The sequence below is a fragment of the Syngnathus floridae genome, chromosome 6, assembly GCF_059516105.1.
Source record: "Syngnathus floridae isolate MCC-2025c chromosome 6, RoL_Sflo_1.0, whole genome shotgun sequence".
Taxonomy (NCBI): Eukaryota; Metazoa; Chordata; class Actinopteri; order Syngnathiformes; family Syngnathidae; genus Syngnathus; species Syngnathus floridae.
Window position 1 is genome coordinate 19,152,121 of NC_142418.1, and position 27,750 is coordinate 19,179,870.

The following is a 27,750-nucleotide window of genomic DNA, read 5'->3' on the forward strand; positions in this document are numbered from 1 at the left end:
GGATTGAAGCAGTATTAGGTCTGCTTTATGGCCTGTGACCATCCAATCAAAGCTCTAATTAGGAAAAAAAGGGAGAAAAAGAAGGCTGGCTGTGCGTGCGTGCGTGCGTGCGTGCGAGTGCCCCCGCCAATCTTTGCCGTGGGAAGGGGGCGCCTTCTCCTCGCTTGCGGCCATTTTGGGAGCAATGCGGCGGGCTGATGCCCGCACAATGGCCGGCCGGCCGCTGTTGATTTTGACCCTAGCGAAGGAGCGGAAAGGCTTTTGCCGGTTGCTTTGCTGGCTGCTTTGCTAACCCAAACCCTTCCCTCCGACAACATGACGGGATTTGACTAAGGGGATTAGGACGTGACGGCCGCTAATGAGGCACAGCTGGGACCGGATGACAGCCAACGAGAAGGTCGCAACATGCCTCGCTCGCACTTGTCTTTGTTTCCTCCGGCTTTGGCCGTCGAGCCAGGCGCCATCTGGCTAACGCCAATTCAGTTTTCAATTTTTGTTTAATAGCTCCGAATATGAGAGGCCTCCGCATTTAAGGCAAGGCGCAGCTGTGCTTGTTTTGGGCTTATCCTTGTTGTTTTTTTTGCTTTCCAAGATTGCAAGTCATTTATCAAGGTCTCGCCCGCGGGTGCATTTTTTATTTTTACACGCTTTGGTCCACATCAAGACAAGCGGGAGTAGGTTCCGGCGCGGCACAAAGAAATGACGGCCTCCTCTCCGGAGTGTGACACTGACGAATGGCTAATGCGTTTTTTTATCGGCCGCGGCGAGGCGGCGCAGGCGGGATGTTTCATTCATCAAGCAACAGATAGGCATTTACACGGAAAAATGTCTGTCGGCAATCTTGTCTTTTAGACCTCCCGCCTCATAGTCCCATAGTGAGAGCACTCGTAACTCGATTGTCCGTGACCGGAGGACATCGCTGACTGGGGCCGGCCGGCGCCGTCCTCTCTGTCCTCCCTGTCCTCCCCTCCTGTCCCTCCTCCCTGTCCTCCGTGTGTCCAGTATGTGGATGGTTTGCTTTACGTCCAGCGCAAATAGCAAATGTGTCTCCAAAAGCAGACAATGTGCCCTGAGCGCCTTTTTCTTTGGTCCCTGTCAGCAGGCGGGCTGCTGAATTCCACAGTAATTGTCAATTCTGGAGAGAAGAGCAGAAAGGAGAGCAGAGCGTTGGCTGCACTCGTGGCCGGAGAGAAATAACATCGGCCGCTCCTCTCCTCATTTCCTTTGGTTGGAAAATCTGCGTTGGACCTAAAATCGACCCGAGGGGAAGGATCGTCGCAATCCAATCTTTCATCTTCGTTCAAGGTACCTGTGAGCCAAAATATTCTATCACTGTTTTTTAACACTAGTTGCACAACATTTGACTTGATTGAACGTCATCGATACGTGTCGAATGTGTACCGTGACAAACGCCGACGAGTGCCAGCTTTGGAGAAACCGAGTGTCACGCCGCGCACCGTCAGCGCCCTCCGCATTCGCCCAATAAGGCGGGCGGGCGGGCGGGCGTGCGGCCGGCCGCCTTTGCGGCATTTCCCCCGTTGTCGTTACCGGCGCAGGCAGGCAGGCAGGCAGGCAGGCAGGCAGGCAGGCAGGCAGGCAGGCAGGCAGGCAGGCAGGCAGGCAGGCAGGCAGGCAGGCAGCCACGCAGGCAAGCGGCAGGCAGCCACGCAGGCAGGCAGGCAGGCAGGCAGGCAGGCAGGCAGGCAGGCAGGCAGGGAGGCAGGCAGGCAGGCAGGCAGGCAGGCGACCGTGCGTCAACGTCTCCTGCATATTTCACGTCCTCGTGCGCACAATTAAATTCACACGACGATGCGGCACTAATGCGGTCTCCGCGTATGCGGCGATGCAAAATGAATGCCGATCTTGTTTCCGAGCGGCGCGTCGTTAAAGGAGAGCGTGTTTCGGCGAGGCGTGCGCGAGGGGTGAATCAATCCCGAGAATTCGCGCGTGTCCGTCCTTGCGAGTCAATGCAATCCTCACGACGTCCCCATGCAACAATGACTGAAGCTGACAGTCGGTGGCTTATGCGGGACGCTCCTCGTTCACTTGGAGAATTTCTCCTCGTTGTCAGAGGCCCGGCGGCCCAGCGTGTTGTCAGACGCGGTAGCCAGGCACTGGAGCTTCCTGGCGCCATTTTCCCCCGGGAGCCGCTTCCATCTCACCCTCTTTGCATGGCCGTTGTTTTCTTTCCATGAAAACAATTTGCCGCCGCCGCCGCCGTTTGCCCGATGCTCTTTCATCATTTGCGACGGCGCTCCGGGATGAATATTTCATGCGTGTTCTATATGAATAAAACACAGCGCCACGGCGAATCCGCCACAGGCCGCCCGCCCGCCCGAGCGCTCCCTGGGCGAGTGTCGAGCCCGAGTGCGAGCGTGCGAGCTCGCGCTGGTCCGTTCCAAGACGGCAGACTGCATGCGCCGCCGGCCTGTAAATGCAAGTGGACGCTGGCAAAACAAGAGCGTTTGCTTGATTATACGCCGGATCAAGTATGCATGAAGCAATTACACACCAGGCCCCGGGGGCGAACTCAATCGGACGGATCGCTCCAATCGTCGGAGCCCCCCCTCATTTGTGCGTAAGCTTGACGGAGAGAGAGCGAGCAAACGTGCCATGAAGGTGCCATGGACATGCCATGAAGGTGCCATGGACATGCCATGAAGGTGCCATGGACATGCCATGAAGGTGCCATGGACATGCCATGAAGGTGCCATGGACATGCCATGAAGGTGCCATGCCCCCCCACAGTGCCGCATTCCCAACGCCCTCTGCACCGACACGTGTGATCTCTCCGAAGGTGACGGCGTGCTGGCACCGCATGTGGCGTGCTCCGCCCCCCCCCCCCCCCCCCATCTTGCACACTTCCATTTGGATTCTTTTATTCCCATTCTCTCTGTAATCCGCCTTTCTCCCTCTCTGCCTCCCACACTGCGCTGTCTTTGCTTCTCATTGCCCCCATTTGCAGGCCCCCTTCCTCCCCGCTCCCTTTCCAATTCACTCCACGTCGACACGCTGCCCGACGTCATTTTGCCAGATGGTCGGAGAGCGGCACGCTCGCCAGCGCTCGTGTGGCCAGGGCTCGTGTGGCCAGCGCTCGTGTGGCCAGCGCTCGTGAGGCCAGCGCTCGTCTGGCCAGCGCTCGTGCGGCCACCGCTCGTCTGGCCAGCGCTCGCCTGGCCACCGCTCGTCTGGCCTCCTCGTAACGGCCCCCGGCACGGCGGAGAAAATGAGCAGCTAATTATAGGCAGCGGAAGAACGGGCCCGGCTGCTCGACAGCGCGACCGTGACGTCGTGTCACGCGCTGGAGTATTGCGCCGTTGGAAAAATTCCCCATCCGATCCGGCGCTCTAAATTCGAAAGCGTTTTGGACAGCTGCCGTCTTGCGCGGTGGATTTTCTATTGCGCAGTACCGGACTGGCCATCTGGCGTTGGGGCAGGTGCCCGGCGGGCCCACGTCTTCTGGGGCTAATGTGTTGCTATTTTTATGGCAGTTTGGAGGGAGCAGCCGTGGAAAATCTAAACGGCAGACACCGGTGGTCAAAATTTCAACTGCAGTTCTCCTGTAAATTCAACAAGTGAGCTACTATTTTGGAGCAATGGCTCATTGAGGGGAGCGCGGACGCAGATGACGACGGCTCAACCTGCACGGCTGCTTCTTTGGCGCGCCTGCGCGCGTTTCGCTTTCCTCCCGCCCCGCCCCCCGGCGTTCCCGTTACACGGCCGACGGGATTAATTATGCGTGCAACTCCGCCGTGTGGTTCGTCTTCATCGAGGAACAATAAAGCTTTGGATGGGGATATGAGGACACCTTGCCTATGCTGCCATCTCGCGAGTGCAACATGTAAATGAGAAGGCATAATGCGCTCGTCACGTTTCTTTCCGCTCTCCAAAGCTTCTCGAGGGAGAGCTCCTGTTGTTTGCGGAAAATTGCCAGTCACAGGGGGAGGAAGCGGCGCTCGGAAATCATCCAAAGGCCCGACGGCGGAGCCCGGCTGAGAGTCGGCGCGGGCTCGTCGTTTTGCGTGGGGGTAAAGCTAACACGCTGTGCAATCAAATATGTACGTAAGATGCAACGGCTCCGTTTAACAGTGAAGTCTTTATTAGGTTTGCAAAAAAAAAGGTTAATATAAGAAAAGAAGGCAAGAAGAACCCATACAAAAAGCAGTGTGCCACACGCTTGTGCTTTCAGAGCGGAGGCCAAACAAACGCACCTCTGGCTCGTTGCCTTGACGTCGCTTTGCTTATTTGTAAATGCAGCATCTGGGATTTCACACGCATTTTGGCACACGCACGCACGCACGCACGCCCGCTCGCCCGCCCGCACGCACGTACGCATATCTGCCCGAGCTTTAGTGCAGTCAGTGGTTCTCAGTCCACAGCAAAATGATTGGGCTGTTTTTTAGGACGCGGCCACTTTGTAGGGGCTGCCGGGGACGTTGTCGTCTCCCCATTTGACGATGAGCGTGTAGCTGCCCTTGTCCTTGACGGTGTAGGTGACGTTGTAGAGCTTGTTGCCCATGTGCTTGACGTAGACCTCCTCGCACGGCGCGTGAGGCCCGTGCACGCCCACCATCAGCATGTTGCTGCCTGCGCACAAAAAGGCCAACAAAAAATCAAGTCAATCAAACTGCGGGTGGCACGCGCGTCCATTTTCTACATCTTACCGGCTTCTTTTCTTCTGCAAAGCGCAAAATCGAGCAGCTCATTTAGCACGCGCTAGCCTCGCAAATGCTAACAAAAGAAGCGCCCTCCTTGGGAAGATCGCGAGCGAGATCGGCCGCTTTCACGGCTGCTTTGCAAAGCTACGAAAGGACGAGCCGACGACGAGCCGACGACGAGCCGATGACGCGCGAGCGGCGCCTCACCTGCTTTGCCGCAGTCGACTGTGAAATTGTTTTTCTGTCCCACCGTGGCCTTGCTCAGGCCCGTCCCGCGGCAGACCACCTTGCCGGCGTCCGACGTCAGCTTGGAGGAGGCGAAAGCGCCGCCGCCGCCGCCGCCCACTTTGGACAACTTGGTGACCGTTTCCACCAGGACGGACGAGGTCTCGTGCAGGCTGTGTCCGCCTGACAGGCGGGCGCCTGCGGCGCATCAAAAGCGGCCAGCGTCTTGAAAATATTCATTGCGACTCCATCCCACCAAAATGTCCCACCGGCTAGCAGCTTACCTGTGACTTTAGCTTTGAAGGGGCTCCCGACAATGTGCTGCGGCCCGCCGTACTTGATGGTGATGAGATAGTTGCCGGGCGCCATGGGGATGTAGGTGACTTTGTAGCCTTCGGGACACTCGCAGCAGTCCATCTTGACCTTGGACGGCCCGTCGATGTTTACCGACAGCGTGCCCGGCCCGGCGTTGCACGTGTTGACCACAAAGTCGGAGGGCGCGCCTACGCCGGGAAAGTCCACATGCCTACAGTTCAAAAGCGACTCCCTTCACCGGACGAGCGGACGGCGGTGCCCACCGGTGATTCCGCCCAGCAGGCCGGGGCCGTGCGCCGTAACCATGCCCGGATCCCCGATCAGTCCGGGATCTCCCATCCGCACGTTGAAGGGGCTTCCGGGAATGTGGCAGCCGTTGAACTTGACGTCGATGGAGTGGACGCCGTTTTCGCGGGGAATGAAGCGGACGGCGGTCTTGTCTGAGGGCCAAAGAAAAGGAGAGACGGCTTGCCTCATTCTGAATGCATCCGTGCAGGCAACGGAGGGAGGCCTTGTAGAAACAAAGCTAGGGCCGCTTCTTTCTCCATTTTTGGGATTTGCCAGTGTCTCGGCAGTAAATCGTTGAGAGGAAGGGACGCTTGCTTTGCAGGGAGTGGCTTACCGCCATCGAGCTCGGTGACGTAACACTCCTCTGAGCTGCCGGAGGGGGTGTGGACTTTGGCGTCCACCACGCCGCGAGCGCCGTTGCGCTGCACCATGAACGAGGCTTCTTGGTTCACCTTCAAATCCTTCTCCTGAAAAAAAGAATGCATTATGCGCGCGCGCGTGCGTATGTGGCCCCACGAGGGAGGGGCCGGTATGTGAGTCATCCCGGCCGGCCACCGGACCAGAATAGATGCGGCGAGGCAGGAAAGGTCAGAGTTGATAGCGAGCCGTTTGGTGTTTGTGCCCCCGCGGCAGACGAGAGCTTGCCTGACATTTGAAGTCTTGCTCTGATATTGCACTTGGGCAGGCCTCTGGTGGCAGAAAATGCCCCCCCCCCCCCCCCCCCCCCCCCCCCCTCCACCACCACCCCATTACAAAAACCCAGTTTCAATGTTGCTGGCTGTGAAAAGTGTGAAGGCAAAAAAACGGAGCTAGTGTGAAGTGAGCCCAGTCGCTGACACCACACACGTTTGCTTGGACGTTGCTACTCCCTGACCTAAAAAGGGACTTCTTGACTGTTGGGGTGTTTTGAAGTCACAGGCCCGCTTTGAACAAATACACCATTCATGGTGACGGACGGGCTTTCAGGCCCAACCTAAAAGCCACGAGAGGTGCAGCGGTGCGGTGCGGTACGGCCCGGACCGGACCTGGCTTTTCCGTAGACCTATTTGTCCGTACCGAAAAGGCTTTGACCTTTTTTTGCACCTTTTGCTCAGCACCTTGCTAATTTGCGATACGGCGGGCGATAGGGAGGGAGCTTGCCGTAGCACCGGAATTTGATAACGGCCCACGCTAAGCCGTCCCGAATGACATCGCTAGCCCTCCAAGTCTGCTTGAGCAAAAGTCGTAAGTTCAAGTTAAAGTCCCTCCCAATGATCATCGTCACACACACATCTGGGTGTGGTGAAATTTGTCCTCTGCATTGAACCCATCCATCCCCATGTGATTTTGATCCATCCCCTGGGGGAGAGGGGAACAGTGAGCAGCAGCGGTGCCTCCCGCGCTCGGGAATCATTTGGTGATCTAACCCCCTATTCCAACCCTTCATGCTGAGTGCCCAGCCGGGAGGCATAGGGTCCCATTTTTATAGTCTTTGGTATGACCCGGCCGGCCGGGGTTTGAACCCTTCCAGTCTCAAGGCGGACACTCTACCACTAGGCCACTGAGCTTGCCAGCAAAGGCCCAGCCGCTTCCCGGCTCATGCTCCGCCTTATGACACCGCTTCGGGTCAGGGCCAGCGCTCTGGAGACGACGTCCGGGGCTTCCTGGCAATCTCGGGCGCCAGAACCCAAAGTTCATTGCGAACGATTGTTAAAAAGTGAGCCGAGCGCAACCGCCGACTCCTTCGGCAAGCTCATCGAGGACAGAACTGGAAAGTTGACATCATGATATTATGATTTCTTTTGGCAGTGTACGGCATGTCACAGAGATCTGCCATTGTGAATGCAAGGCGATTGCGTCCTTGTTGTCCCCGTCGCCACTGACGAGCGGCGCGCAGCGGGGGACAGTTAATCCCGACCTTTAGCGGCCCGTGGCTGCGCTTCATTGACACGTCAAGGGCAAAGAGGCGGCAGGCGCCGCTCTCCTCCAGCTTGACGCGCTTAGATTCCTTTGGGCAATTCTCACCTGCAGGCTGCTGAACGTGAGCCTGCGGGCTTCGTCCGACAGGGTCGCGATGGGAACGATGAACGGGCTGTCGGGGATGTGCTCGTTGTTGAACTTAATCGACACCTCGTAGTCACCTGAGGGAACAGACGGCTTATTAGCTTTCAGCACCGCGCAACCTGGAGGGAAAAAAACAGACAGACCAAACGGGCGCGGGCGGGCGGGCGGGCGGAAGAACGCGCTTGGACGAAAAAGAAAATAAGGACAATGACCCACCGGGTTCTTTGACGATGTAAGAGACGCCGCAGGAGCCGTCCTTTCTGTCCTCAAAGGAGATTTCCGCCTTGCTGGGCCCTTCCACGGCAATGGACAAGCCCCCGGCGCCGGCCTCTCTAGTCCAGATGCTAAATTCGGCTGAAGAGAGAGGGAAAAAGAAAAGTCGAGTGAAGGTTGGTTCCTTTTCGGGGGCTTCCCATCCAAATTTGGAAGGTATTGCCTGCCATCCTTTGCCACGACACGCCGGACTGCAAGACACGCAGCGCAAGAATAAACGACGTGTGCTCCCAATGGGTTAGGGTTAGGTGTTGGAATTTTGTTCGACGGAATGCGGCAATAAAGCTGAAATTCAGATCCAATTTAGGACATCATGTACCTAGTATATGTTAGCATGAAGCTAGCCGCCGACTTGTGTGAAACGAAATGGACTGGATACGAAAAGCCGACTGTGCGCTCTTGTTTTGGTGTTCTCAAGGAGATGTTGCGCGATGGTTTGACAACAGCGCTACGCTCTGCTCTCTCTCTCTCTCTTTGCCACGTTCACTTACAAGGTGCTGCGGCCACGCCTCTTTCCAGGCCGGGGCCTCCCGCCCGGACCTTGTGCGCGCCTCCCTCCCCCATGGGCCCCACGGTAAACTGGAAGGGGCTCCCGGGGACGTGCTGGCCTCGGTACTTGACGTTGACGGTGTGCGCTCCCATCTCCTGGGGGACGAAGCGCACGCTGTACGTGCTGTTTCCTCCGTCCACGATGTCGGCGTCCACCGTCTTGCCCCCGGGGCTGGTCACCTGGGCCGTCATGGCCTGCGAGCCCATCTCGCCTGCAACATCGGCGCCGCCACCGCCGCCACGCGCTTGGATAGAAAGAAGACATACACGTTTGGATCCCCCGTCCGTCGACGAGTCGGTGGGCGAGAATACCAGACAAACGCACAAGACCGTTTAAGGAGGTCACCTTCGGGTCTGGCCGCGATGCCGGCGAAGCTGCTCAGGCTCTCCCGGCCCAGGAAGTCTCCAAAGACGTCTCTGAAGGGGCTGCCCCCTCCGCCCACCTGCGTGCTCTCCTCCACCCGAACTTCCCGCTTGGTCTCGCCGCCGCGGGTTTTGCTGATCTCGGTGCGCTCGGTGCGCGTGTACGTGTGGCTGCTGCGGGTGAACGTCCGGGTGAGCCTCTCTTGGGCCGACACCGTCTGGAACCAGTTTCCTAGGCGCAAAGGAGAAGGTTGCCGGAAGCGCTCGGCACCGTCGGCTCCGCTCCGCGGTCCCGGGACAGCTGGCTGACCTGGAATCTTCAGGTTGAGTCCGCAGGTGCTGCCCACCGAAGCGATGGAGGACGCCTGCCTCTTTCTGGTTATGCTCTCCTTCATCCTCCCTTCGCCGGTCACCTTCACTGTAAACGGACTTCCTGGAGGAAACCGAGAGGCGCATTTTCCACCAGACATTTTCCGACCTCGTCCGCCGCCTTCGCTATCTATCAATTCCGAACCTGGGATGTGCTTTTCGGCAAACTTGATGTTCACGGTGTAATTTCCGGGCTCTGTCGGACAGTAGGTCACCTTGCACGTCCCGTCCTCCATATCTTCGCAGTTGATATCCACTTTGCTGGGACCCTCGATGGACAACGCCAGCCCGCCGTAACCTGAAGAAAAGCCATCCGTCACATTTCCCCGGCCGCACTCGGCGGCGGTGGAGAGGTTGTCGGAGCGAGCGTACCGGCGTTCCTGGTGTCCACAAAGAATTCGGCCATCTCAAACGTGTGCGCCTCCACCAGGCCTTTGCCGAAGGCTTTGACCCGGCTGGCCTCGCCGATCTCCGATTGGCCGACCATGATCTTGAAGGGGCTGTTGGCGACGTGTACGCCGTTCTTCCTCACGCTCACTTCATGCTCGCCCACCTCTTTCGGGGTGAATGAGATACCTGAGGGAGCCGACGGGCGTCAGTCAGTTAAATGCGTTTGGACTCCAGGGCTAAAGCAGGCAGGGCAGGGCGGGGCGGGGCGGGGCGGAGCTCGGCTGCGGTCGACGCGTTCTCACCGAGGTGTCTGTTGGGTAGCCTCTTGAGCAGGCAGGGTTCCTCGTTGCCCGAGGGCGCTCGGATGCTGGCGCTGAGAGAGCTCAGGTCCGTTTCGGTGATCTTGAGCGAAACGTCGGCGGACGTGCCCACGTTCAGCTGGGACGTGCGGGTAATGCTGTCGTCGCCTTGGCGAGAGAGAAAGGTGTCTTTGAGCGCCGGGCAACGGATGAATTCGTTTCCCTACCCACCGGTGATCTTGGCGACAAAGGGGCTGCCGGGAATGTGCTTGTTGTCAAACTTGACAATAATGCTGTAGTCTCCGGGCGCCGTGGGAAGATAGGACACGGTGCAGGTGCCGTCTTTGTTGTCCTTGCAGGTGATCTCTGCCTTGGATGGGCCCTCCACCGCCAGGGAGAGACCACCTGCCCGCACACAAAAGCCACCAGTCATTCTTTTCTCCCATCTTGACATCGGCCGGCATTTGAAATTGCATGTCGCTTTGAATCCTCCTTGTGTCGTACCTTCGCCCGCGTTCTTGGTGACCACAGTGAAGGTGGCGGCTTTGTTGACCATGCCGTAACTCAGGCCGGGACCGTAGGCCGACACCACTCCACTGTTCACGGCGTCCACAAAGAACTGCAGAGGGCTTCCTGTAGTCAGCAAAAGCATAGCGAAGCCTGCTTTAGGACTCTTTGCTGATTTCACCGTCAGTCTTCATTTCCATGTTTTCTAGCGCATTCGAGTTTGGCTTCAGACCTTTAACATATTCCAACCCGAATTTCATGCTCCAGCTTCACTACAAATATCACACTGTTGCTTGAATTCAGCCTTGACCACGGACCCCGACCCCTTTTCATGGGATCAAAGTTCCGACAAACATGGTCAAAGTCTAATCGAGCGAATTTGACATGGCTTGCAGGGTGCGTCATTTTTGCCGACCTGGAATGTGGTTGCCTTCATATTTGATGTCCATCTCGTGCAGACCTCTCTCGGTGGGTTGGTACTTGATGGTGATGGTGCCGTCTTTATTGTCGGTGATATGCGGCCTGGCCGTCTTGCCCGAGGGCATCCGGACCTCACCTGACAACGGCGGGACGGGTTAGCTCGTGCGGGGGGAGCTTTAATGACCTCGGCGTTTTGCCACCTGATATTTCTCCTTGCTGCGGCGTGAAAGGCACCAGGAAGTTGACCGGCCTGAAGAGAGGGTCCACCGTGTCGCGAGGGGCAACCGGCTCATTTGAGGCCTTTGGGACAAAACAAACACGGGTGGTGGCATTTGTGCAAAAGATTTGGGCAGATTTTTGTCTTATCTATCCATCAGCACGGCACTATATTGAAAGTCTATACACACGCCCGGTGCTTGTGGTGGCAATCAATACGTTTCCGATGTTCTCGTGGGCTTTTCCTGCACAAGCCTGAAGGTCTGTGACATCGCTGAGCGCTACTTCAAAAATGAGCAAGTGAACGCACTTGCTCATTTTGCCCGATTGCCCCGATTCAAAATGCCCCCTAAAAATGTGCGAGGTTTCGCTTGGTTTTTCTTCTGCCTTAGTCAAGGTGGCCGGGGGGGATTAGGAACAGTTCCAAATAGCTTTTTTTGCTTGGTCTTATTTTTCACATGACAAAAACAGGGCTATTTAGGCTTCATTTGTATCCACCTCGATGAGACGCTATTTGTTCATTTAGATTGATTCCGTCTTAAAAAGAATGTGTTCCTCTTGGAATGGTGACAGACAGCACGGCGTTTTGGTTTACCCACCACCACGTGGAAGGGGCTCTTGGGGATGTTTTGGCCTCCGAAGCGAATGGTGATGACGTATTTGCCGGGTTCGGGGGCCGTGTAGTAAATGTCGAAGGTGCCGTCGCGATTCTCCACCACGTCCATGTCCAGCTCCATCCCTTGCGGCGTCAACACCTTGCACGTTACCTTGCCCTTGCCGGCGGCCTTGGCATCTACCGTGATGACCGTGTCCTCTGAGGTCTGCAGCTTCTGAAGGCCCGCTGTTGGGAAAAACAAACAAAGCAACAAAGCAAAGAAAGTCCAGTCGTCCGTCGTATTCATTTTTGGAGGCTTTCCCGTACAAATGAAAAAAAAGCATGACTTACATACGCCGTGTCCTCCTATTGACACTGCAAAAGAAAAACAGGTTGTGTTGGAAATAAATCGAGCAAAACCGTCACCGCTCAGCTACTTCAACGTAAGAGTTGTGCTCCTCCGGTGCTGCACGGGGCGCAGCGTGTTGATCGAGATTATCATCGAGAGGCGGAGAATGTTCACGGCAGGGAGAATCCATGATATGCCTTGCTGTAGCTTTTCTCTGTATTTTCAGAAATTCTTGCCAAATGTAAACAGGAACGGAGTTACCTGTGAGGCGACACTTGCTGGCATCTCCCGTGGGATTGGACTGAATCCTGTAGGGCGAGTACGGAATTTCATCCCCTCCGTATTTGATGGTGATGGTGTACGGGCCGATGGAGTCGGGGACGTAGGACACGGTGTAGGTGCCGTCCCTGTTGTCCTGGATGCTGGCGTTCTTCGGCTTGCCCTCCGGGTCCTGTCGGCCAGAGCGTTTGGGTTATGTCGTGGGCGGAGGTGAAGGGACAAGCAAGCAAGCAAGCGGTCGAGTGGGAGGGAGGAAGGAAGGGCGGGAGACCGACCAGTATCTGCACAGTGAGCAGCCCCTCGCCGGCATCGCGAGCGTCAATGGTGAACTCTACGGGAAGGCTGGCGGACACGCCTTTGCTGTCCAGACCGGGTCCGCTGGCTCGCACCTTGCTTGCGTCATGCCCGGGCTGAGACGTGACCTTGAATGGACTGTTGACGGCAGAGGGAAATGGAATTGAATGGAATGTTGCCAGAGGATGGACAGTGACTGTTCATGCTATAGGACACCGACAATTCTCAATCGACTGCACGTAGATGCACCTTGGCAGGAGTTGTCACGCTGAAGAATTTGATTTGCAGCACATACATACCTATGCGGGACGTCCTGCTCTGCATATTTGACTGCCACGGTGTAGGGTCCGTCCTGAGCTGGGGTGTAGTGAACCGTGTGGGTGCCGTCACCATTGTTTTTGACACCCACTGGCTCCGTGGTACCTTTGAACAAAAGCTTTAGCGTTAGACGATTGGCTGCACTCTCTGCGAAGCCCCCCCCCCCGAAATGGAAATCCCCTCCGACCTGTCGGTCCAAACACTTTGACATCCAGCGCAGCCTGCCCGGCCCGAGTGCAGTCCACCGTGAACGTTTGAGGGATGTGCGCTCTCACTCCGGTACCCAGGCCGGGACCGGAGCACTTGACCTTGCTGGGGTCCACGGGGTCTTTGACGGGCACTTTGAAGGGACTGCCCGGGATGGGGTGACCGCCGTAGTTGATGTTGACGTCGTAGTCTCCGGGCGTGAAGGGGACGTACTCCACGCTGCAGCTTCCGTCTTTGTTGTCTTTGCAAGAGATTTTGGCCTCGGACGCACCCTCGATGGTTAGGCCCAGACCTCCGGTCCCGGCACCCCTGCGGACGCGCAGAGAGAGACTTGAATCACGCATCGACTGGAGACAAGGTTGGCTACTATTTGGCTTTGTGCGTGTGCTACCTGGTCTCCACCGTGAAGCAGTTGGGCTTGTTAGTGATTCCTCCCTCCAGGCCCGGTCCATAGGCCCTGACCCGGGTGGGATCGCATCCCTCCGCCACTGACACTCTGAAGGGACTTTTGGGTACGGGCACGTCATAGACCAGGACCTCGATCAGATGCGTGCCTGCGCACAAACACTTTGAATGAGTCAAGCCGACCTTCTACAATTGGATATGTGTGATTGAGCATGGACAGGCAAATAGTCTCTGTTGGGGCTTGAAGAGGCCCGCCGGCTTTCTTCATAAGCAAGCCCCTGTAATGGCGCGCTCGCTCCTACTGTAACGGCAGGTGCGCCGGCGGGCGGCCTGGGGCACACATACCTGCCTGGTTAAGAGCTTCAGTTCCAGAACAGACTATTTATAAATCTGAGCCTGTCGGTCGGGCTGCCTGCTCTCTGGCCCTCGCATCATTGCAGCACTGCATCATTCCGTATTTATATCCTGCCCAAATCTCTCACACTGACTGTTCCCGCAGCGGTGCACCTGTTAGTCCTTCTATCTGATCCCATGTGACAGTGCGCGTTCTTTCAGGGGTTTTTCACCATGGTTGTCAAACTCCGGCTCCCCGCGTCTTGCCACACTTTGTCCCGTCTTCTGTTCAAAAGCACTTAGCCGCTGTCCAAAGGCCAATAAGCCGATGCAGGGGCCCTTCCGTGGTATGATGGGACGATGATCACCCATAACTGATTAAGTTCAAATTTGCTCTAATTGTTCTAACCAGTCAGCTGAGTGAGGAAAAAGGCTTTGACAGCCCTGTATGTAGACCCTCTAGACACGGCCGCATAGGCTTCATCTGACGTGCGTCCCTACCGTCCTCAAAGGGCGTGTACTCCACTCTGTAGGTGCCGTCGCCCTTGTCGGTGATGTAGCCATCCGTGGTGGTGCCCGAAGGGTTGACGATGCGAGCCTTCACGTGATTGCCTCCGACCTTGGTGAGAGCGCGGGCGTCCACGATGAAGTGGGTCGTGACCTCTCGCAGGACGCCTGGGAACAAAGCGCCGTTGTTTGCAACGACGACGGCAGCTGTCAAGAATGACGTGGGCGGCCCGCCACTAGCGCAAGATGTGTCTTAGGTTAGGCTTCAGTTAAGGCTCAGGGTTAGGTAAGTTGATCTTCATGGTAAAAAGAGAGACTGTTGGGTGTGTTTGACAGGTAGGTCGTTGTGCAAGAGTGGGACCGATTTGCAGATTTGCATTGTCCTTTTACCTCTCGGCTCCACCCCTGGCCCGTAGACGTGCACCCCGCTGGTGTCCACTGAAGGCTCCACCTGCAGAACCTTAGGGAAGTGGGGGATCACGTGGCCTCCGTACTTGATGGTAACGGTGTGCGCGCCGTGGAACGGCGGGATGTAGGTGACGGAGAAAGTTCCCTCTGCCGTTTTCTGGATGCGCACTTCGGCCTTCACCCCGCTGTCCGATACGATCTCGATGGTGAGCTCTGCCTCGCCGGCCCGTGTGCAGTCCACAGTGAAGGTGGCCGTTTCCCCCGCCTTGGCTCTTTCCAGCCCGGGGCCGCTGGCCGTGACCTTGCTGGGGTCGAAGGCCGGCCGTACTGCCGCCTTGAAAGGGGAGCCCGGAACGTGCTTGTCGGCGAACAGGATGTTGATGGCGTACTCGCCGGCCTCGGTGGGCAGGTAGGCGACCGAGCACGTGCCGTCGCCGTTATCTTGGCACTCGATTTTGGCCTCGCAGGGACCCTCCACCGTTAGGCCCAGCCCGCCGGCACCCGCTCCCTTGGTGTCGATAGTGAACGGAGCCGGTTTGCCCACCACGCCGCCCTGAAGACCGGGGCCGAAAGCTCGGACCTGAGATGCAGCAAAGTCAGGTCAAACGTCGTGAGTTAGCGACCTTTGATCTACAATGACCCCCTCCCCCCTTTTAGTTTCCGGGGTTTTCGAGATTTCCGGTCGAGACCTTTGGTCTATGCTGTCTTTGTATGTGTTACAGCAGCAATAACATCAGTGTGAATGTGCCTTAGTCTTTGCATTTGGTGTTAGCATCAAGCTAGCTGTCTTTTGTGAATGGTTTTGGTGCAAGACTATACAATACCTAATTGATAGCTCTTTTGGCTGAGGCTTAGGTTTCACAGTAAAGTGGAAGTGACAAACAGCTCCAAGCTCGCTTTGCTTCGTGGTTGAAGAGACTTTTCTTTTTTGTTTCCTCAAAGTGACGAATGGCCGGTGGCTCCCGACCGTCTGAACAGTAATTGTCGAAGGGCACTTTGCTGAGCATTTACCTTTGAGGGGTCAGCGGGCATCACGGCTTCCAGCCCAAAGGGGCTTCCCATGACGGGGTTTCCGTCATAGCTGACATCCACCTTGTACTGCCCCTCCTCCGGGGGGATGTACTTCACGCCGTGAACGCCTTTGGCTTTGTCCGACTCCAGCTTGCACGGGATGGGTCGGCCGCTGGGCGAGGTCATCTTCACGCCTACGTTGCCCTGCCCGCCGGCACCCTTGGTGTTCACTGTGAATTCCTGGTCCCTTCCCACTTCCACTTCTAGGGAGAAAAAAAAAAAAAGACAACGTGAACTCTTCCAAGTTTGCAGCTCAGTTGCAAGTGCACGTGACCTTGAAATATGCATTCTGGCAACGTACGGGACTCGAGTGGAATGTTTTCGCCCCGACTGGCGGTCGCCGGACGGCCACGCCGTTATCAGATTACTTTCTCCCAGTAATTGTGTGGATTGGATGAGAAAAACGAAAGGAACTCAAACGAGAAACGCTAAGTCGAGCCGTGAGCGAGACTGCAGCGGTGGCGGCGGCCGGTCACCGCACACAACGCTCATCGCGCGGGTTTCCCTGAGGGAAAATGAATCGATAAATATTGGCAGTAACTGGTAGGGTTAGGTTCTTGGGTCCTTCATGGATCAAAGTCGCGTGTGTGACTCTTTGGGTTTTTGTTTTTTTCATTGTCAGAGAACAACAGGTTGTACTTACTGGTGTCCAATCCCTCCACTTTGACTTTTCCGATATCCAGCTGCGGTGACACTGTGATATGGAAGGGACTCTGCGGGATGGGGTCGCCTCCGTGGGTCACCGTGATGGCCATGTTGCCCTGCAAAGAGCCAACATGACGGTGACTCATCTCTGCGTTGCTGTGGAATGGACTGGAATGGACGCACGCACGCACGCACGCACGCACCTGTTGAAGAGCGGTGTACTTGACCGTGTAGGAGTAATCGTGGTTATCGATGATCTCAAAGTCACGGACCGCCTCCCCTGGGCCCGAGGCCGCGAAGCGCACCTCGGGCCTGGCTTTGCCCGCACCCTTTGTGTAGATAGTGAAGTGGGTCGGGGTGCCCACCTCCACTCCTGCAACCGAAAGCACCTTTGTGTCGATGCACGAAAATGGTATGCCAAAGTACAGATACAAAAAGGAGGGCCGCTAAAGCTTTGCTTCGAAAGATAGGATCATTGCTGAAAGTATGTATATGCAGAAGCGGCTTGTGAAGACTATAGAGCCTTAACGTGCTTTCTTTCCCATGAGTCATCCGCTGCAACGGTTAAAAGAAGTGGCGAGCTTATTTTGACATGAGCAGAAATATGCTTCCAGAAAAAGTACAGATAGCGGAAATCTGCAGTGGCAACGTATTTGTACTCACTTACTCGCTCCCACTGCACTAACCTGTCTTGTTGAGTCCGGGCCCCTCGGCTTTCACCTTGCCAGCATCGTGAGAGGGCTCCACTTTGACTTTGAACGGACTGATGGGAATTTCCTGACAAGGTAGAAGATGAGAAAATTCATGAGCAATGAAAGCGGGGGCGGGAGGGGGTTTAATGTCCTCTCCAAAGGTGATGTGACATCATGTCTCATCTTACTTGGTCAGCAAAGAGCACCATGATGGTGTAGCGACCCGCCGCCGGGGGCGTGTACTTGACAGTAAAGGTGTCATTGTCATTCTTGATGATGTCAAAGTCGATGTCCGCCTCGGCAGGGCCAACCACCCCCGGGGCGCACTTGATTCCAATGCTGATGTCGCCTAACAGGGAGAACAGTTGAGATAGGACGCTCCGAAGAAAAAAAGCCACTTTTTTTTTTTTAAAACCCTCTAGGGTTTTTCCACATTTTACAGCGGCGTTATGCAAGCCTTCGCCACAGGCCTCCTTCCGTTGGGACTCGCCCCGGGCTGTCCAGTGTTTTTATAACCGTCATTTTCTCCCACGTGCTCACCTTGACCGGCCTGGCCGCAGTCCACGGTGAAGTATGTGGGCTCGTTAGCCTTGAGGCCCGTCTTCTCCACTCCGGGCCCGTAGACCTTGACCCTGTCTGGATGACAACCCTCGCCGACCAGCACCTAATGATCCAATTCACTGAGTGCGCTTGCGGCTGTTTGGAAGCATCGTCACCGCCGTGACGTCCAACGCGCAAAAGCGTTCGTAAAGCCAAAAGCTCGGGGTCGAACGTGTCGGGAACCCGCGACGAGTCGCAGTCAAAGTGGGGATATCCCGGACTCAAATAACAGATCGATATTTGCTCGGTGCGTGCCTTATACCTGACGCTAGCTAGCGGGCTAGCCGTACCTTATGCTAAACAAACCAAAGGCAACGTTCGTTCCCTCACTCCTATGATCAAATATTAGTATGCAGTCCGTTACTTTAAAAGTAAATACTTAGCCTGCGGGCAGTGTTTCAATCGCGGTAAAACACTATCCAGATAGAAAAATATTGAAAGCTTTTGTGTGGCGCAAACACAAACATTGAGTTGTGAAAGATGACGTTGAGCGCAACTTACCCTGAAGGGGCTGTTGGGCACGTTGACGCCGCTCCAGGCAATGATGATGGTGTGTTTAATGGGCTTGGCAGGAGTGTACGTGCACAGGTACGTGCCGTCGCCCTTGTCGCTGATTTTGATGTCGATGGCGCAGCCTTCGGCATCCTGAGTGGATGCCAGAAGCGTGTCAGACCGGGTCTTGCGCCGAGGAAAAGAAACAAGTTGTGTTCGGCCGGCGGTGGGGTCAAAATAGTACGTCGCTCCATGGGTGTGCGTCTTTTGAAAATTGACCGCTATCCCGAAAAAGTGCGTCAGAAGTTCCGTGCAACGTTGCGGTCAATGTGGCCGTACCTGGGCGTAGATGGTGAGCGGACCCTTCCCGGCCACGCGGGCATCGATGGTGAATTCGGTGGCTTTGTTGACCGTCACGCCAGTTGGCTGCAGGCCCGGCCCGAACGCTTTCACCTGAACGTTCCGGGGTATTTGTTAACAAGACCCGCCAGAGTTGTCGTGCACCAGCGGTTGGTGGTTACCTTCTCGGGGAAGGTGTCGTTAGCAGCGGGCAGGATGTGGGCCATGAAGGGGCTGTCCTTGATGTCCTCGTCGTCGCAAACCACATGGACGGCGTAGTCGCCGGGTTCGGTGGGCCAGTAGCGGACGTCGCAGGAGCCGTCGCCCTTGTCGTCGCACTCGATCTTAGCCTGAGAGGGTCCTTCGATGGAGAAGCCTTGGCAAAAACAGGAAGGATGCATTCAAATGGCCGGTCCGTACCACCGCAAATGTCTTTCCCGCCAGAAATGGGCGGAGAGTGACCTTAACGCAAAGACGGCGGCCGCTCGGACGGGCGTCCACGCGTGACTCACCCAGCGTCCCGACATCCGTGCCGACGGCCTCTACCACAAAGTCGGCAGATTTTCCCACCATCCCCGTCCTCAGACCGGGACCCCAGGCCCTCACCTTCTGGAAACCGGCCTCGGGTCCCACCTCCACTTCAAAGGGGCTGCAGACATCCGCAATACGTTATTTGTGTGGTGCTGGGCGATGAGCGCGGCCGGCGGCTGCCGCTTACCTGCGGGGGATGGGCTGGCCTCCCCAGGTAATGCTGACTGTGTATTTACCCGGCTTGAGGGGGTAATACTCGCACTCGTACACGCCGTTTCCGACATCTCGCACGTTGACTTGCTCCTGCGCTCCGGCTGGAGAGAACAATGCGGCGCAATACGGACTCTGGTCAGAAGCGCGCCGACTGGACTGTATTTTATGTATGGCCTTTTTCAGGAAGGAAGAGAGAACTCATCCAGAAAGGGAAGAGCGGAGACGAGGAGGCCGTCTGACTCACTGGGCCCTTTGACCGAGACGTTCAATGTTCCACTGCCGGCGCCCTTGGTGAAGACTTTGAAGTCTGCAACCTCCTTTACTCTCACACCCTTGGGCTGGAGTCCTCGACCTGTGGCTCTGCAGGCGTTTGGATTGATGGCTGAAAGGAATACCAAGTATTTGGTAAGAAAGGGTTTTTTGAATCCCAAGAGCCCTTCCCCCCCCCCCCCCCCCCCCCGCACTTGGCAGCAGCGTTAGTATCAGAATATTCAACCGGGATTCCTTGCGGATGGGCTGAAAAGACCTGTGAAGGAGAAAGAAGCCTTTTGCCATTACGGAAAGAGACAGAACAGAGCGAGCGACACTTTGGCAACGTTTCAGTCCGTCCCGTATGAACCGTTGCGGGCTCTGACGGAACGCCGGCAGATGCAAATGTGTGTGCGCGTGCGTGCGCTCAAGGCAAATGTCCATAGAAATGCAAAATAGGGACAGTCGGATGCAAAGAAACATTGCGTCTACGCTCTCTAGGAAAGGAAAGTGGCAAGCAGGCTGGCAGGCAGCAAGAAGTTGGACCAAGCACTACACTGCATCGTGCGCCTCCACCATGGTCAAAGCGTCCTAAGGGCATGGCACATGGTCCGAGGTGGGGGGCTGAGCTGAGCTAAGCTGAGCTGAGCACTGTGCAAGGCCCGTCGTCCCAGTGGGACATACTAACTTGGACGGGCGGGTTTTTTTGGTGGGGGGGGGCCCTTTGTTCCAGGAGGAGTGAGCACTGATTGAGGGATTATCTGCAATGGAGCTCCCGTGGGAGGAGCAACAGGAGGTGCTAGAAATGACAGATAAGAACCGTTAGGAAGGCTGCATCCGAGGAATACCAAAGCGCGGTGAATGGCTCTCCCGCACGTTCCTCGAGACTGCACGAAATTGTAACGCACCTTCGGCGATGTTGACGGGGAACGGGCTCTTTGGGATCTCGTGGCCTCCGAACAGCACGTGGACGGCGTGCGGACCCTCAGTCACGGGGCGATAAGTGCATCGGAACACGCTGTCGCCTTTGTTCTCCAGAATGATCTCCACGGTGTCTTTTTTGCCTTGAGGGTCCACAATGACCACGGCGATGTCGCCGTTGCCAGCGCCTGGTTGACGGGAAGAAAGACGAGTCACCGGCAGACGGTGGTTTGTTGTCGGTCAGTGGGCTTGGAAAGGCCGCAGCGTCGCGAAAACAAAAGCGTGGCTAAGAATGGTTTCCGTCGGTCCTCCCTTTGCGAAAGCGAGCGGGCATTTGATTGAAACGGCTGAACTTGACATTCTTACCGGCTGTGTAAATGTCAAAGTAGGTGGGTTTGTTGGCCACGTTCCCGGTGCGCTCCAGACCGGGTCCCCTGGCGTGGACTTTACTGGGGTCACCCATGTCTTTTGCCACGTTCACCGCATAGGGGCTCTTGTCGATGTCCTGACCGGCAAATAACACCTTGACCTGACGGTGAAGACAACAAAGAGAGGCTTTGAAAAAGAGAAAGAAACTCAACTGGAGGATGTAATGGCTGGCTGCTTTGTCGAACCTTGTGCAGACCCTCGACTTTAGGAACATAAGTGACAGTGTAGCTTCTGTTTTTGTCCTTGTTGGGTTTCACTTTAGCCTGCGGGAAATGGCTGAGCATGAGAGAGAGTTGATGGCAAGAAGATCTTGCTTGGCTTTGTCACACGGCCACTTTGTCACCTCTTCTTTGTGCCCCTCGGGATCCTCCACAAAGACCAGGACCTCGCCGCTGCCGGCTTCCAGAGTCTCCACGGTGAACACGGCAGGGTGAAGCACCTTGTTACCCTGAGGCTCGATACCTGCCGTGAAAAAAAAGCCAGCCGCTGTTGACCATGTGCGCTCCGACCGCTGTCGTGGCTAGCGGCCTAGTTTCCCTCCCTCCCTCCCTCCCTCCCTATCCTATCCTCCCATCCTCCCTCCCTCCCATCCTCCCTCCCTGCCTCCGCTGGCTCCCAATGCATTGCGAGTGACTTGCATTTGGCTGTGGCCCCAGCTTACCTCTCTGAGCTGGTCCGCCCCTGCGCACCCGCTAGGTGCCTCAGGTATGCAAGTGCCGAGGACTGAGAACCTTTTTGCCTCCCTCCCCTAGAATGTTAGGCTCGCCCCTCACTGTCCAGCTTTCAGAAGCCCCATTCGGATTCTTTGACTGACTTGCGAGTGTTCTTTTTTTCTGCTGCTGTGTGTGTTTCGATGTCGCTGTCCTATTGCTGAAATCAGTTGTACGGAATGGTGTTGTGTGGGACCCACCTGGTCCATAGGCTTTGGCCTTGTGAGGGAAAAGCTGTTTGGGTTTGAGAGGAGCGCCTGGCTTGAGCTTGGCTTTGGGGAACTGCGACAGGTAGGTCATCACCGAGTGCTCGTCCACATCTGGATCCACGATCTCCTCAGGCGCGATCACCTGAAGCGCAAACGATTGAAGGACAGCGTTTCAGCAAAGCGAGCCTCGGGCGGGCACGGTGCGGTGGCATTTCACAGGAAATAAACGCATCTGTTAGCACCACTGCGCTGGCTGGTACTGGGAGCGAGCGGCGTGCCTGTCAGTCGTTTGTTGGTGCAAAGCCGTGACCCCGGCTGGTTATATTTAACCCCGGCCCTGCGGGGTTAAGGAGCGTTGCCTCCCAGGGGGGATTTATACTTAGCCGCATCTCCTTAACGCCAGCGCGCCGGAATCCGGCCCCCACGCACCCGAGCCCTGACAGGAGGGTGACATCCAGTCCCCGGCCGGCCATTTGGCTAACGCTTCTCCTTGTTGCGGCCGTTGGCTTGCGCGGAACTAAACAAGAAGAATGCAACCGTGCTCCCATGACATTCTGAGGGAGGGACACAGATTAGATGGCTTCTTTCAGGGGAGGTGTTGAAAGGGCTCTAAAAGCAGCAAAATCAAACTCCCCGAAACCCCCATCGAGCATTCTCCGCTTGTGAAAAGTTTCATTTCAAACCGAGGTCCGCTTTAAACACTTTGAGGGAAATTGCTCTTGATCCACTTTTTCTATCCAAGTCTTTCCACACAGTCTGCCCCCGCTTTTGGGTGGGTGATTTTTAGCGTCAACGCTCGGAGGTGATTTGCAAAAGGGCTACCGCTTGTCAAATGGGTCTTTGCGTCTATGCCTTACAATATTCAAATGAACTTGTGTGAATGTCGCCTTGATTGGACAGACCTAATACGCTCGCTCCTGCTGGTTCTAATGGCGGTCCACCCGCTCGTCTGATCCGTGTACAGCAAAAGGCGTCGGCGCGTCTTACCTGAGGCACACCCAACCAATCGTCGGCCTGCTGCATGGCTTCTCTGGCGTTCTCCACGGGCTGGTTGGGGTCCCACTCGGCCCAGTCGGGACACAAACCTAGCCAAATGCAAGCGCGTCATTAGAGCATCCGCAGGGCAGGTCACGAGGCCCCGCTCGGACCGTCGCGAGTATCGCGCCGCGAGGTCCCGTGCACTTTTTTCGGGGCTGCCGCACTGACTCTGCCCTCTGGCTTTCAAAACAAACTGAAGCTAGCGCGTCCTGGGCAGCTAATCGCTAAATTGGATTAGTGTTGATGACAGAGAGGGCCTTTTGCGCCCAAGCAACCTCGCAATGCCTTAGTCCAGTTATTAGAGACAATAATGGATGGAAGGACAGATTGAAGATAGATAGATAGATAGATAGATAGATAGATAGATAGATAGATAGATAGATAGATAGATAGATAGATAGATAGATAGATAGATAGATAGATAGATTCACTGATTTCTTCTGGGGGCAGATATTCAAGAAGATACTCAACTCCTTAGTAATATTAGTTGCAGCGGAGAAAGAATATCTGACTCCATGCGTCGCGATGCCGTTTATGGCTTGCTTAACGGGTTACTATAGCGCAAGAAAGTGCGCTAAATATTTACATTGCAACGTAACCGCCATGATGCCGCAGGAATATTTGGACAATGAGTGAAAGTGTATTACTGACGGGCATCTAAAATAACACCGACATTTGTCCAATGTATGGCTAAGCGTCATCATCCATGAAATTCATGTTGAAACCGGAGACACAAAAATTCTGTAATAGTGCCCGCCCGGTTTGGTGGCGAGGCTGTGCTGAAGTCTTTTTATTTGCGATATTGATTTGATCTCAGCGCGGAGGATTTCAGATGTTCTTCCCGCCTCGTCTGTGGCCACACAGCGAGAAAGTCGGCTCGGGTCGGCTCGGGCTGCTGAAACAAGGCAGCCTTGTATGGGCAGCATTGCAGCCCTGAAAGATGCGTCTCCTCGCACCCCGTGTCAACACACTTAAACATGGGCCTGCGCCAGGCCTCCAAAATCCAGGGGGAATCAGCCGAGAGGGAGGGAGGGAGGGAGGGAGGTTGGGGCATGTCACTGGCAGAGGTGACAAAAGCACTCGCACGCACTCTTTTTAAAGAAGGTGAACTCAGAGGTTTGTTTTGAAACGCATTTCAAGATAAGCAAGCAGAAGCAACTCTTTTTCATCAATTCATTTTGCCTAATTCTGGGCTCCCCCGCAATACCAGAACTTGCGGGCCTTCCTTCACATCCGGCGCCATTGCAACATGCAGTTGCCTCATCTAGAGCTGCTGACACATCCTCAGGATGATTAATAGTAAATGCTCAAGTCCAGGTAGCCGAAACCTCCAGTGAAGCCTCGTAACTTGCTACCTACCGCCAATCACTGGCAGTGACTCAGAAGCGGTGACGCGTGCCGGGTGGGTCAGGGCCCCAAATTTGGGGGTGGGTGTCGTCGTAGCGGCGAAGGCGGAGAGAAAGCCAGAGAGTCCCACTCGGGCCTGGGAACGCTCGACGGCTTCCGTCGTTGCGGGACAGCTGGCCGTCGCAACGTCACCGGCGCCCGGCCTCTGCCGCTACCTGCTCTCTGCACACGGGCTGATGTCCGTCTGTGAGATGGATAGCCAGGAAGCTCGGGCTCTCTCCGGAAGGTGTTCACAGTTGTACTGCACTGATGAATGGATAGCGTGCTCGGCCTGGCCTCGGTAGCGACCGAGGAAAATGACAACCGAGCGGCTCGCCCAGCAACTTAAGGCCGGTTAAGGCCGCTCTTCCATTGCTGTCGTCCATCCAGTGAGCTGAAGCCAACCGCAAAAGTGTAACGTCGACACGCTAAGCACTCCGGGAGACTCTGATGTCTCGCCACGGAGCGTTATGGTGTTAAAGGCGGACGAATGGACAGCGCTCAAGTTGGCCATCTAGCGGCGGCAACTCTGAAGGCTGCCCGTTCGTTAACCAGATTTGGGCATCGAACGACCGAGCCCCGCACGCACCCGAGTTTCCCGGCGTGACCTATGCGACGTTCCAGACGCTCCGAAGCGTATGCGGACAAAGTCATTTTGCAACCAAGCTCACCCGGAGCGCAGTTGTCCACCAAGGCCCCGAGGGCTTTGCCGTCCCTCCAGTCGCGGTTGAAATTGTTGATGGGCAGCTGGGGCACTTTGTTCTGGATCCAGCCCAGCAGACGCTGCTTGGGCGTCAGCTTCTTGGCCTCCTCGTCGTCCTCGTCGTCCCACATGGGCATGGAGATGGAGTAGTGCAGGATCAGAGTCCAGATAAGACCCAGGATCAGCTTGAGATTCCCGTCAACAATGGCTTTGCTGTCTGGGGCGAGAGAATTATGATGATTATTATTCTGGGGTATTCCGGTGTGGAAAAAACAAAAGCGTCAAACATCCATGTCAGCGAGTGCCTTGAGATCGGAGTTGAAATCATTTGCGCATGAAGAAGAAGGTCACGAATGAAATGTTTTGGGTTTTTGCTTCGAGACCAGACGGGCAGCAATATAGAAAGCATGGTTGTTTCCCGTCTGTTGTTTCCAACACTGCTGCATAGCAATAGCATTAAGCTAACAGGTCAGACTACGCTGCGCCGCGCCGTTCTTTTCCATGCGACCAATAAATTGGCTCTTAAAGCAGCTGGAAAAGGGAGCGGAGTCTCCACACGAGATTGAAGAGCCGAGCCGGCCGTGTTTCACCCGTGTCGGAGTGCGGTGCTGAGCGGGCTATTCTGAGTAGGTACGTATATAAACAACGAACGGCCATTGAGCGATCCAATGCGCCTTCCTTGCTGGCGGGCTCAGTTGTCTGCCGGAGGGGCCCCGTCATCTGTCATGTGTTCACAATGCTGCGCTGAAGACGCTGACAGCTGAAGAGATGCGCAAGCGGCCACAGAAATACCGCTTGGATTTATTTCAATGACCTCCCGAAGCGCTCAGAAATCAAAGCCGGCTGGGAGATGGGACCCATCCGCGCTTCAAACTTTGCCCGACGTTTCAAGATGCCGTGGCTTCGGCGCTTTCAACGCGCTATGTGGGCACCTGTGCCCCTCTTTTTTGGGCTGGAAGCTGCGCTCAAATCAGGTAGGCCAGCCTGTTTTGAGCTTTCGTGCCGAGGCCGAGACCCGCCCCCCCTGCCCTCGCTCGCTCGCTCGCTCGCTGATACCAGTGAGTTGGTGAGCGAGCAGCTGCTGTTTGTCAGGCCCGCTCCCGCTGACATCTTGTCATGTGTGGCAGGCCAAAGGGCACACTTTGAGTGCTGCAGTCAGGTGCGGCAAAAGCGGCCCGCCCGCCCGCCCGCCCGCCGCCTGTCTGACAACTGCCAGCACAAAGCCACGTCCATCAAACGCCGTGCCGGCGTTTTATCGCCTCCGAGCGATCGTGCAGGCCTAGCTGAGGCCGCGAGCTGAGGCTGCTAGCTGAGGCCGCTAGCTAAGGCTGCTAGCTAGCTGAGGCCGCTAGCTGAGGCCACTAGCTGAGGCTGCGAGCTGCTAAATGACCTGAGCCTGCTAGCCAAGGCCGCTAGCTATGGCTGCTCGCTGCGGCCACTAGCCGAGGCCGCTAGCCGAGGTCGTGTGTGTTCTGACGCACATGACTGTCAGAAGCCTGCGGGCACATTAGATTGACGCGGCAACTCGGGACTGAGATCCTACAATCTAAAAGTAGCGGAAGCGACGCTGCCACGCATTGCCCTAGCAAATGCAGGGAATCAAGTGTCGGGCAAATCAGCCTCCTGAGATTGTGCAAGTAGCTACAGCCAATGTACGCTGTCATTTGTATCCCTTCATTCAGTCTGATGTACTGACTGGGACAAATGATCGGACTCCAAAGTCGTTGCTTGCTCCCTTTGCAGAGGCTGAAGGACACCATTTATTAGGTCACCGCGAGGGAAAGCTTTTACCGTCCCGCTGAGCGCAATTGACAACTTTTGAATGAAGGCAGGATACCATCTCAAAGTTTTTGGCTTTCCCTTCCAACATGTACGTATTTTACATTTTGTACAAGTCAGTGATTCATTTGAAGCTTATCATTTTGGGTTTAGTTCGCCTCTTCCACTGACGCTGTCAATTCCGCCCCTCCCCCAAAGTTGACTTTTGCTCTTGTGCGAAATGGCCAAAGCCTCATCGCTCCCTCTGCGCAATTTGGGACCTTTGCCGATCGGAGACCCCCCCCCAAGTCGGATCCAAAATCCGAGGCACTCACCGATGGACACCAGCTTGATGTGCTCCCGGTCCAGAAACTCCAGTGCCACCGAGACGTTTTCCAGCTTCATCTGCCGGAAGTTGGGCCTGTTGTGGTACTTGCGATACATCTTCTTCTGGCTCAGGACCTCCAGCAGCCAAATGAGCTTCAGGCCGTCGCTGAAGTCGCGCTGCAGGTCGCCGATGTTCTTGTTGACGCACTTGAGGTGCTCGTTGCACCAGCGGGTGAAGGTGTTCTGCTGGATCTTCTTCCACGGCGCATCCTCGGCCAGGTCCTTCTCGGTGGCCGGGATCTCGTCGTCCTCTTCGCCGCCAAAGTCGGCGGCCTGGTAGTACTGCGGCTCCTCGCCGTAGTTGTTGCTCATGGTGGCGGCCCTGCTTTCTGGCTCGCTGGGTCGTTGGCTCGCTGGGTCGCTGGGTCGTTGGCTCGCTGGCTCGCTGGCTCGCTAGCTTTTTCGAGTCCGAGTTGAACAGTCAAAGCGGTGAGGTGAGGGGAGCGGGCTTGTCTGATGGAACGGCGCTTCCTTCTCCACTCTTGTCCAAGTCGCTGGTGGCAGTGAGGCCCCGGGAACAGGCGCCGAAGTGTTTGACTTGAATGTCCAGACGGACGACTGACTGGTGGCTTTTTAAAGGCGCCCCCCCCCCCAGCGCGTCATTCCGGAGCCCTGCCATCACGCTCCATGCGCTCATCCACAAGAGGTCCGGGGGCTCCGGCTCGGTTTACCGGGCCCTCCCTGATTGGTCAAAGCCCAGTCAAAGCGTGTGGCTTATTTTTAGGCGCTCCTATTTGGGAGACCCTGTGTGTGCGTGCGTGCGTGCG

The 27,750-nt window shown here is 56.1% G+C and overlaps 1 protein-coding gene and 1 long non-coding RNA gene across 3 annotated transcripts in view; one reads left to right on the plus strand and one right to left on the minus strand.

Annotated features, from left to right (window-relative positions):
- LOC148397212 (uncharacterized) overlaps positions 1-27,750 on the plus strand; it is a 50,353-nt gene that overhangs the window by 15,899 nt on the left and 6,704 nt on the right. The window contains exons 3-4 of the long non-coding RNA XR_015858992.1: positions 1,103-1,305; positions 19,377-19,598. This is a non-coding gene — a long non-coding RNA (uncharacterized LOC148397212). The remainder of the gene's footprint in view (positions 1-1,102; positions 1,306-19,376; positions 19,599-27,750) is intronic.
- On the minus strand, positions 4,078-27,540 carry LOC148397214 (filamin-C-like). 2 transcript variants are annotated; one of them, XM_088378216.1, is made up of 47 exons: positions 26,932-27,540; positions 24,807-25,055; positions 22,699-22,796; positions 21,703-21,853; positions 21,136-21,254; positions 20,978-21,055; positions 20,730-20,892; positions 20,351-20,551; positions 20,131-20,241; positions 19,438-19,575; positions 19,168-19,294; positions 18,962-19,098; positions 18,632-18,825; positions 18,450-18,563; positions 18,120-18,263; positions 17,559-17,682; positions 17,207-17,367; positions 17,013-17,103; positions 16,530-16,699; positions 16,325-16,442; positions 15,622-15,884; positions 14,593-15,190; positions 14,197-14,370; positions 13,349-13,511; positions 12,938-13,266; positions 12,732-12,855; positions 12,414-12,570; positions 12,121-12,310; positions 11,862-11,885; positions 11,515-11,756; positions 10,900-10,999; positions 10,695-10,835; positions 10,277-10,405; positions 10,004-10,177; positions 9,776-9,940; positions 9,456-9,659; positions 9,229-9,381; positions 9,025-9,147; positions 8,698-8,946; positions 8,294-8,596; positions 7,746-7,883; positions 7,491-7,606; positions 5,821-5,953; positions 5,462-5,638; positions 5,168-5,386; positions 4,866-5,081; positions 4,078-4,587 (listed from the first exon to the last, which is right to left on the minus strand). In XM_088378216.1, exons 1-47 carry the CDS (start codon positions 27,293-27,295, stop codon positions 4,400-4,402), a joined length of 8,244 nt encoding a protein of 2,747 aa, XP_088234342.1. In that variant the 5' UTR covers positions 27,296-27,540; the 3' UTR covers positions 4,078-4,399. The 2 variants fall into 2 exon arrangements, with proteins under 2 accessions (XP_088234342.1, XP_088234343.1); XM_088378217.1 differs by lacking the exon at positions 20,131-20,241.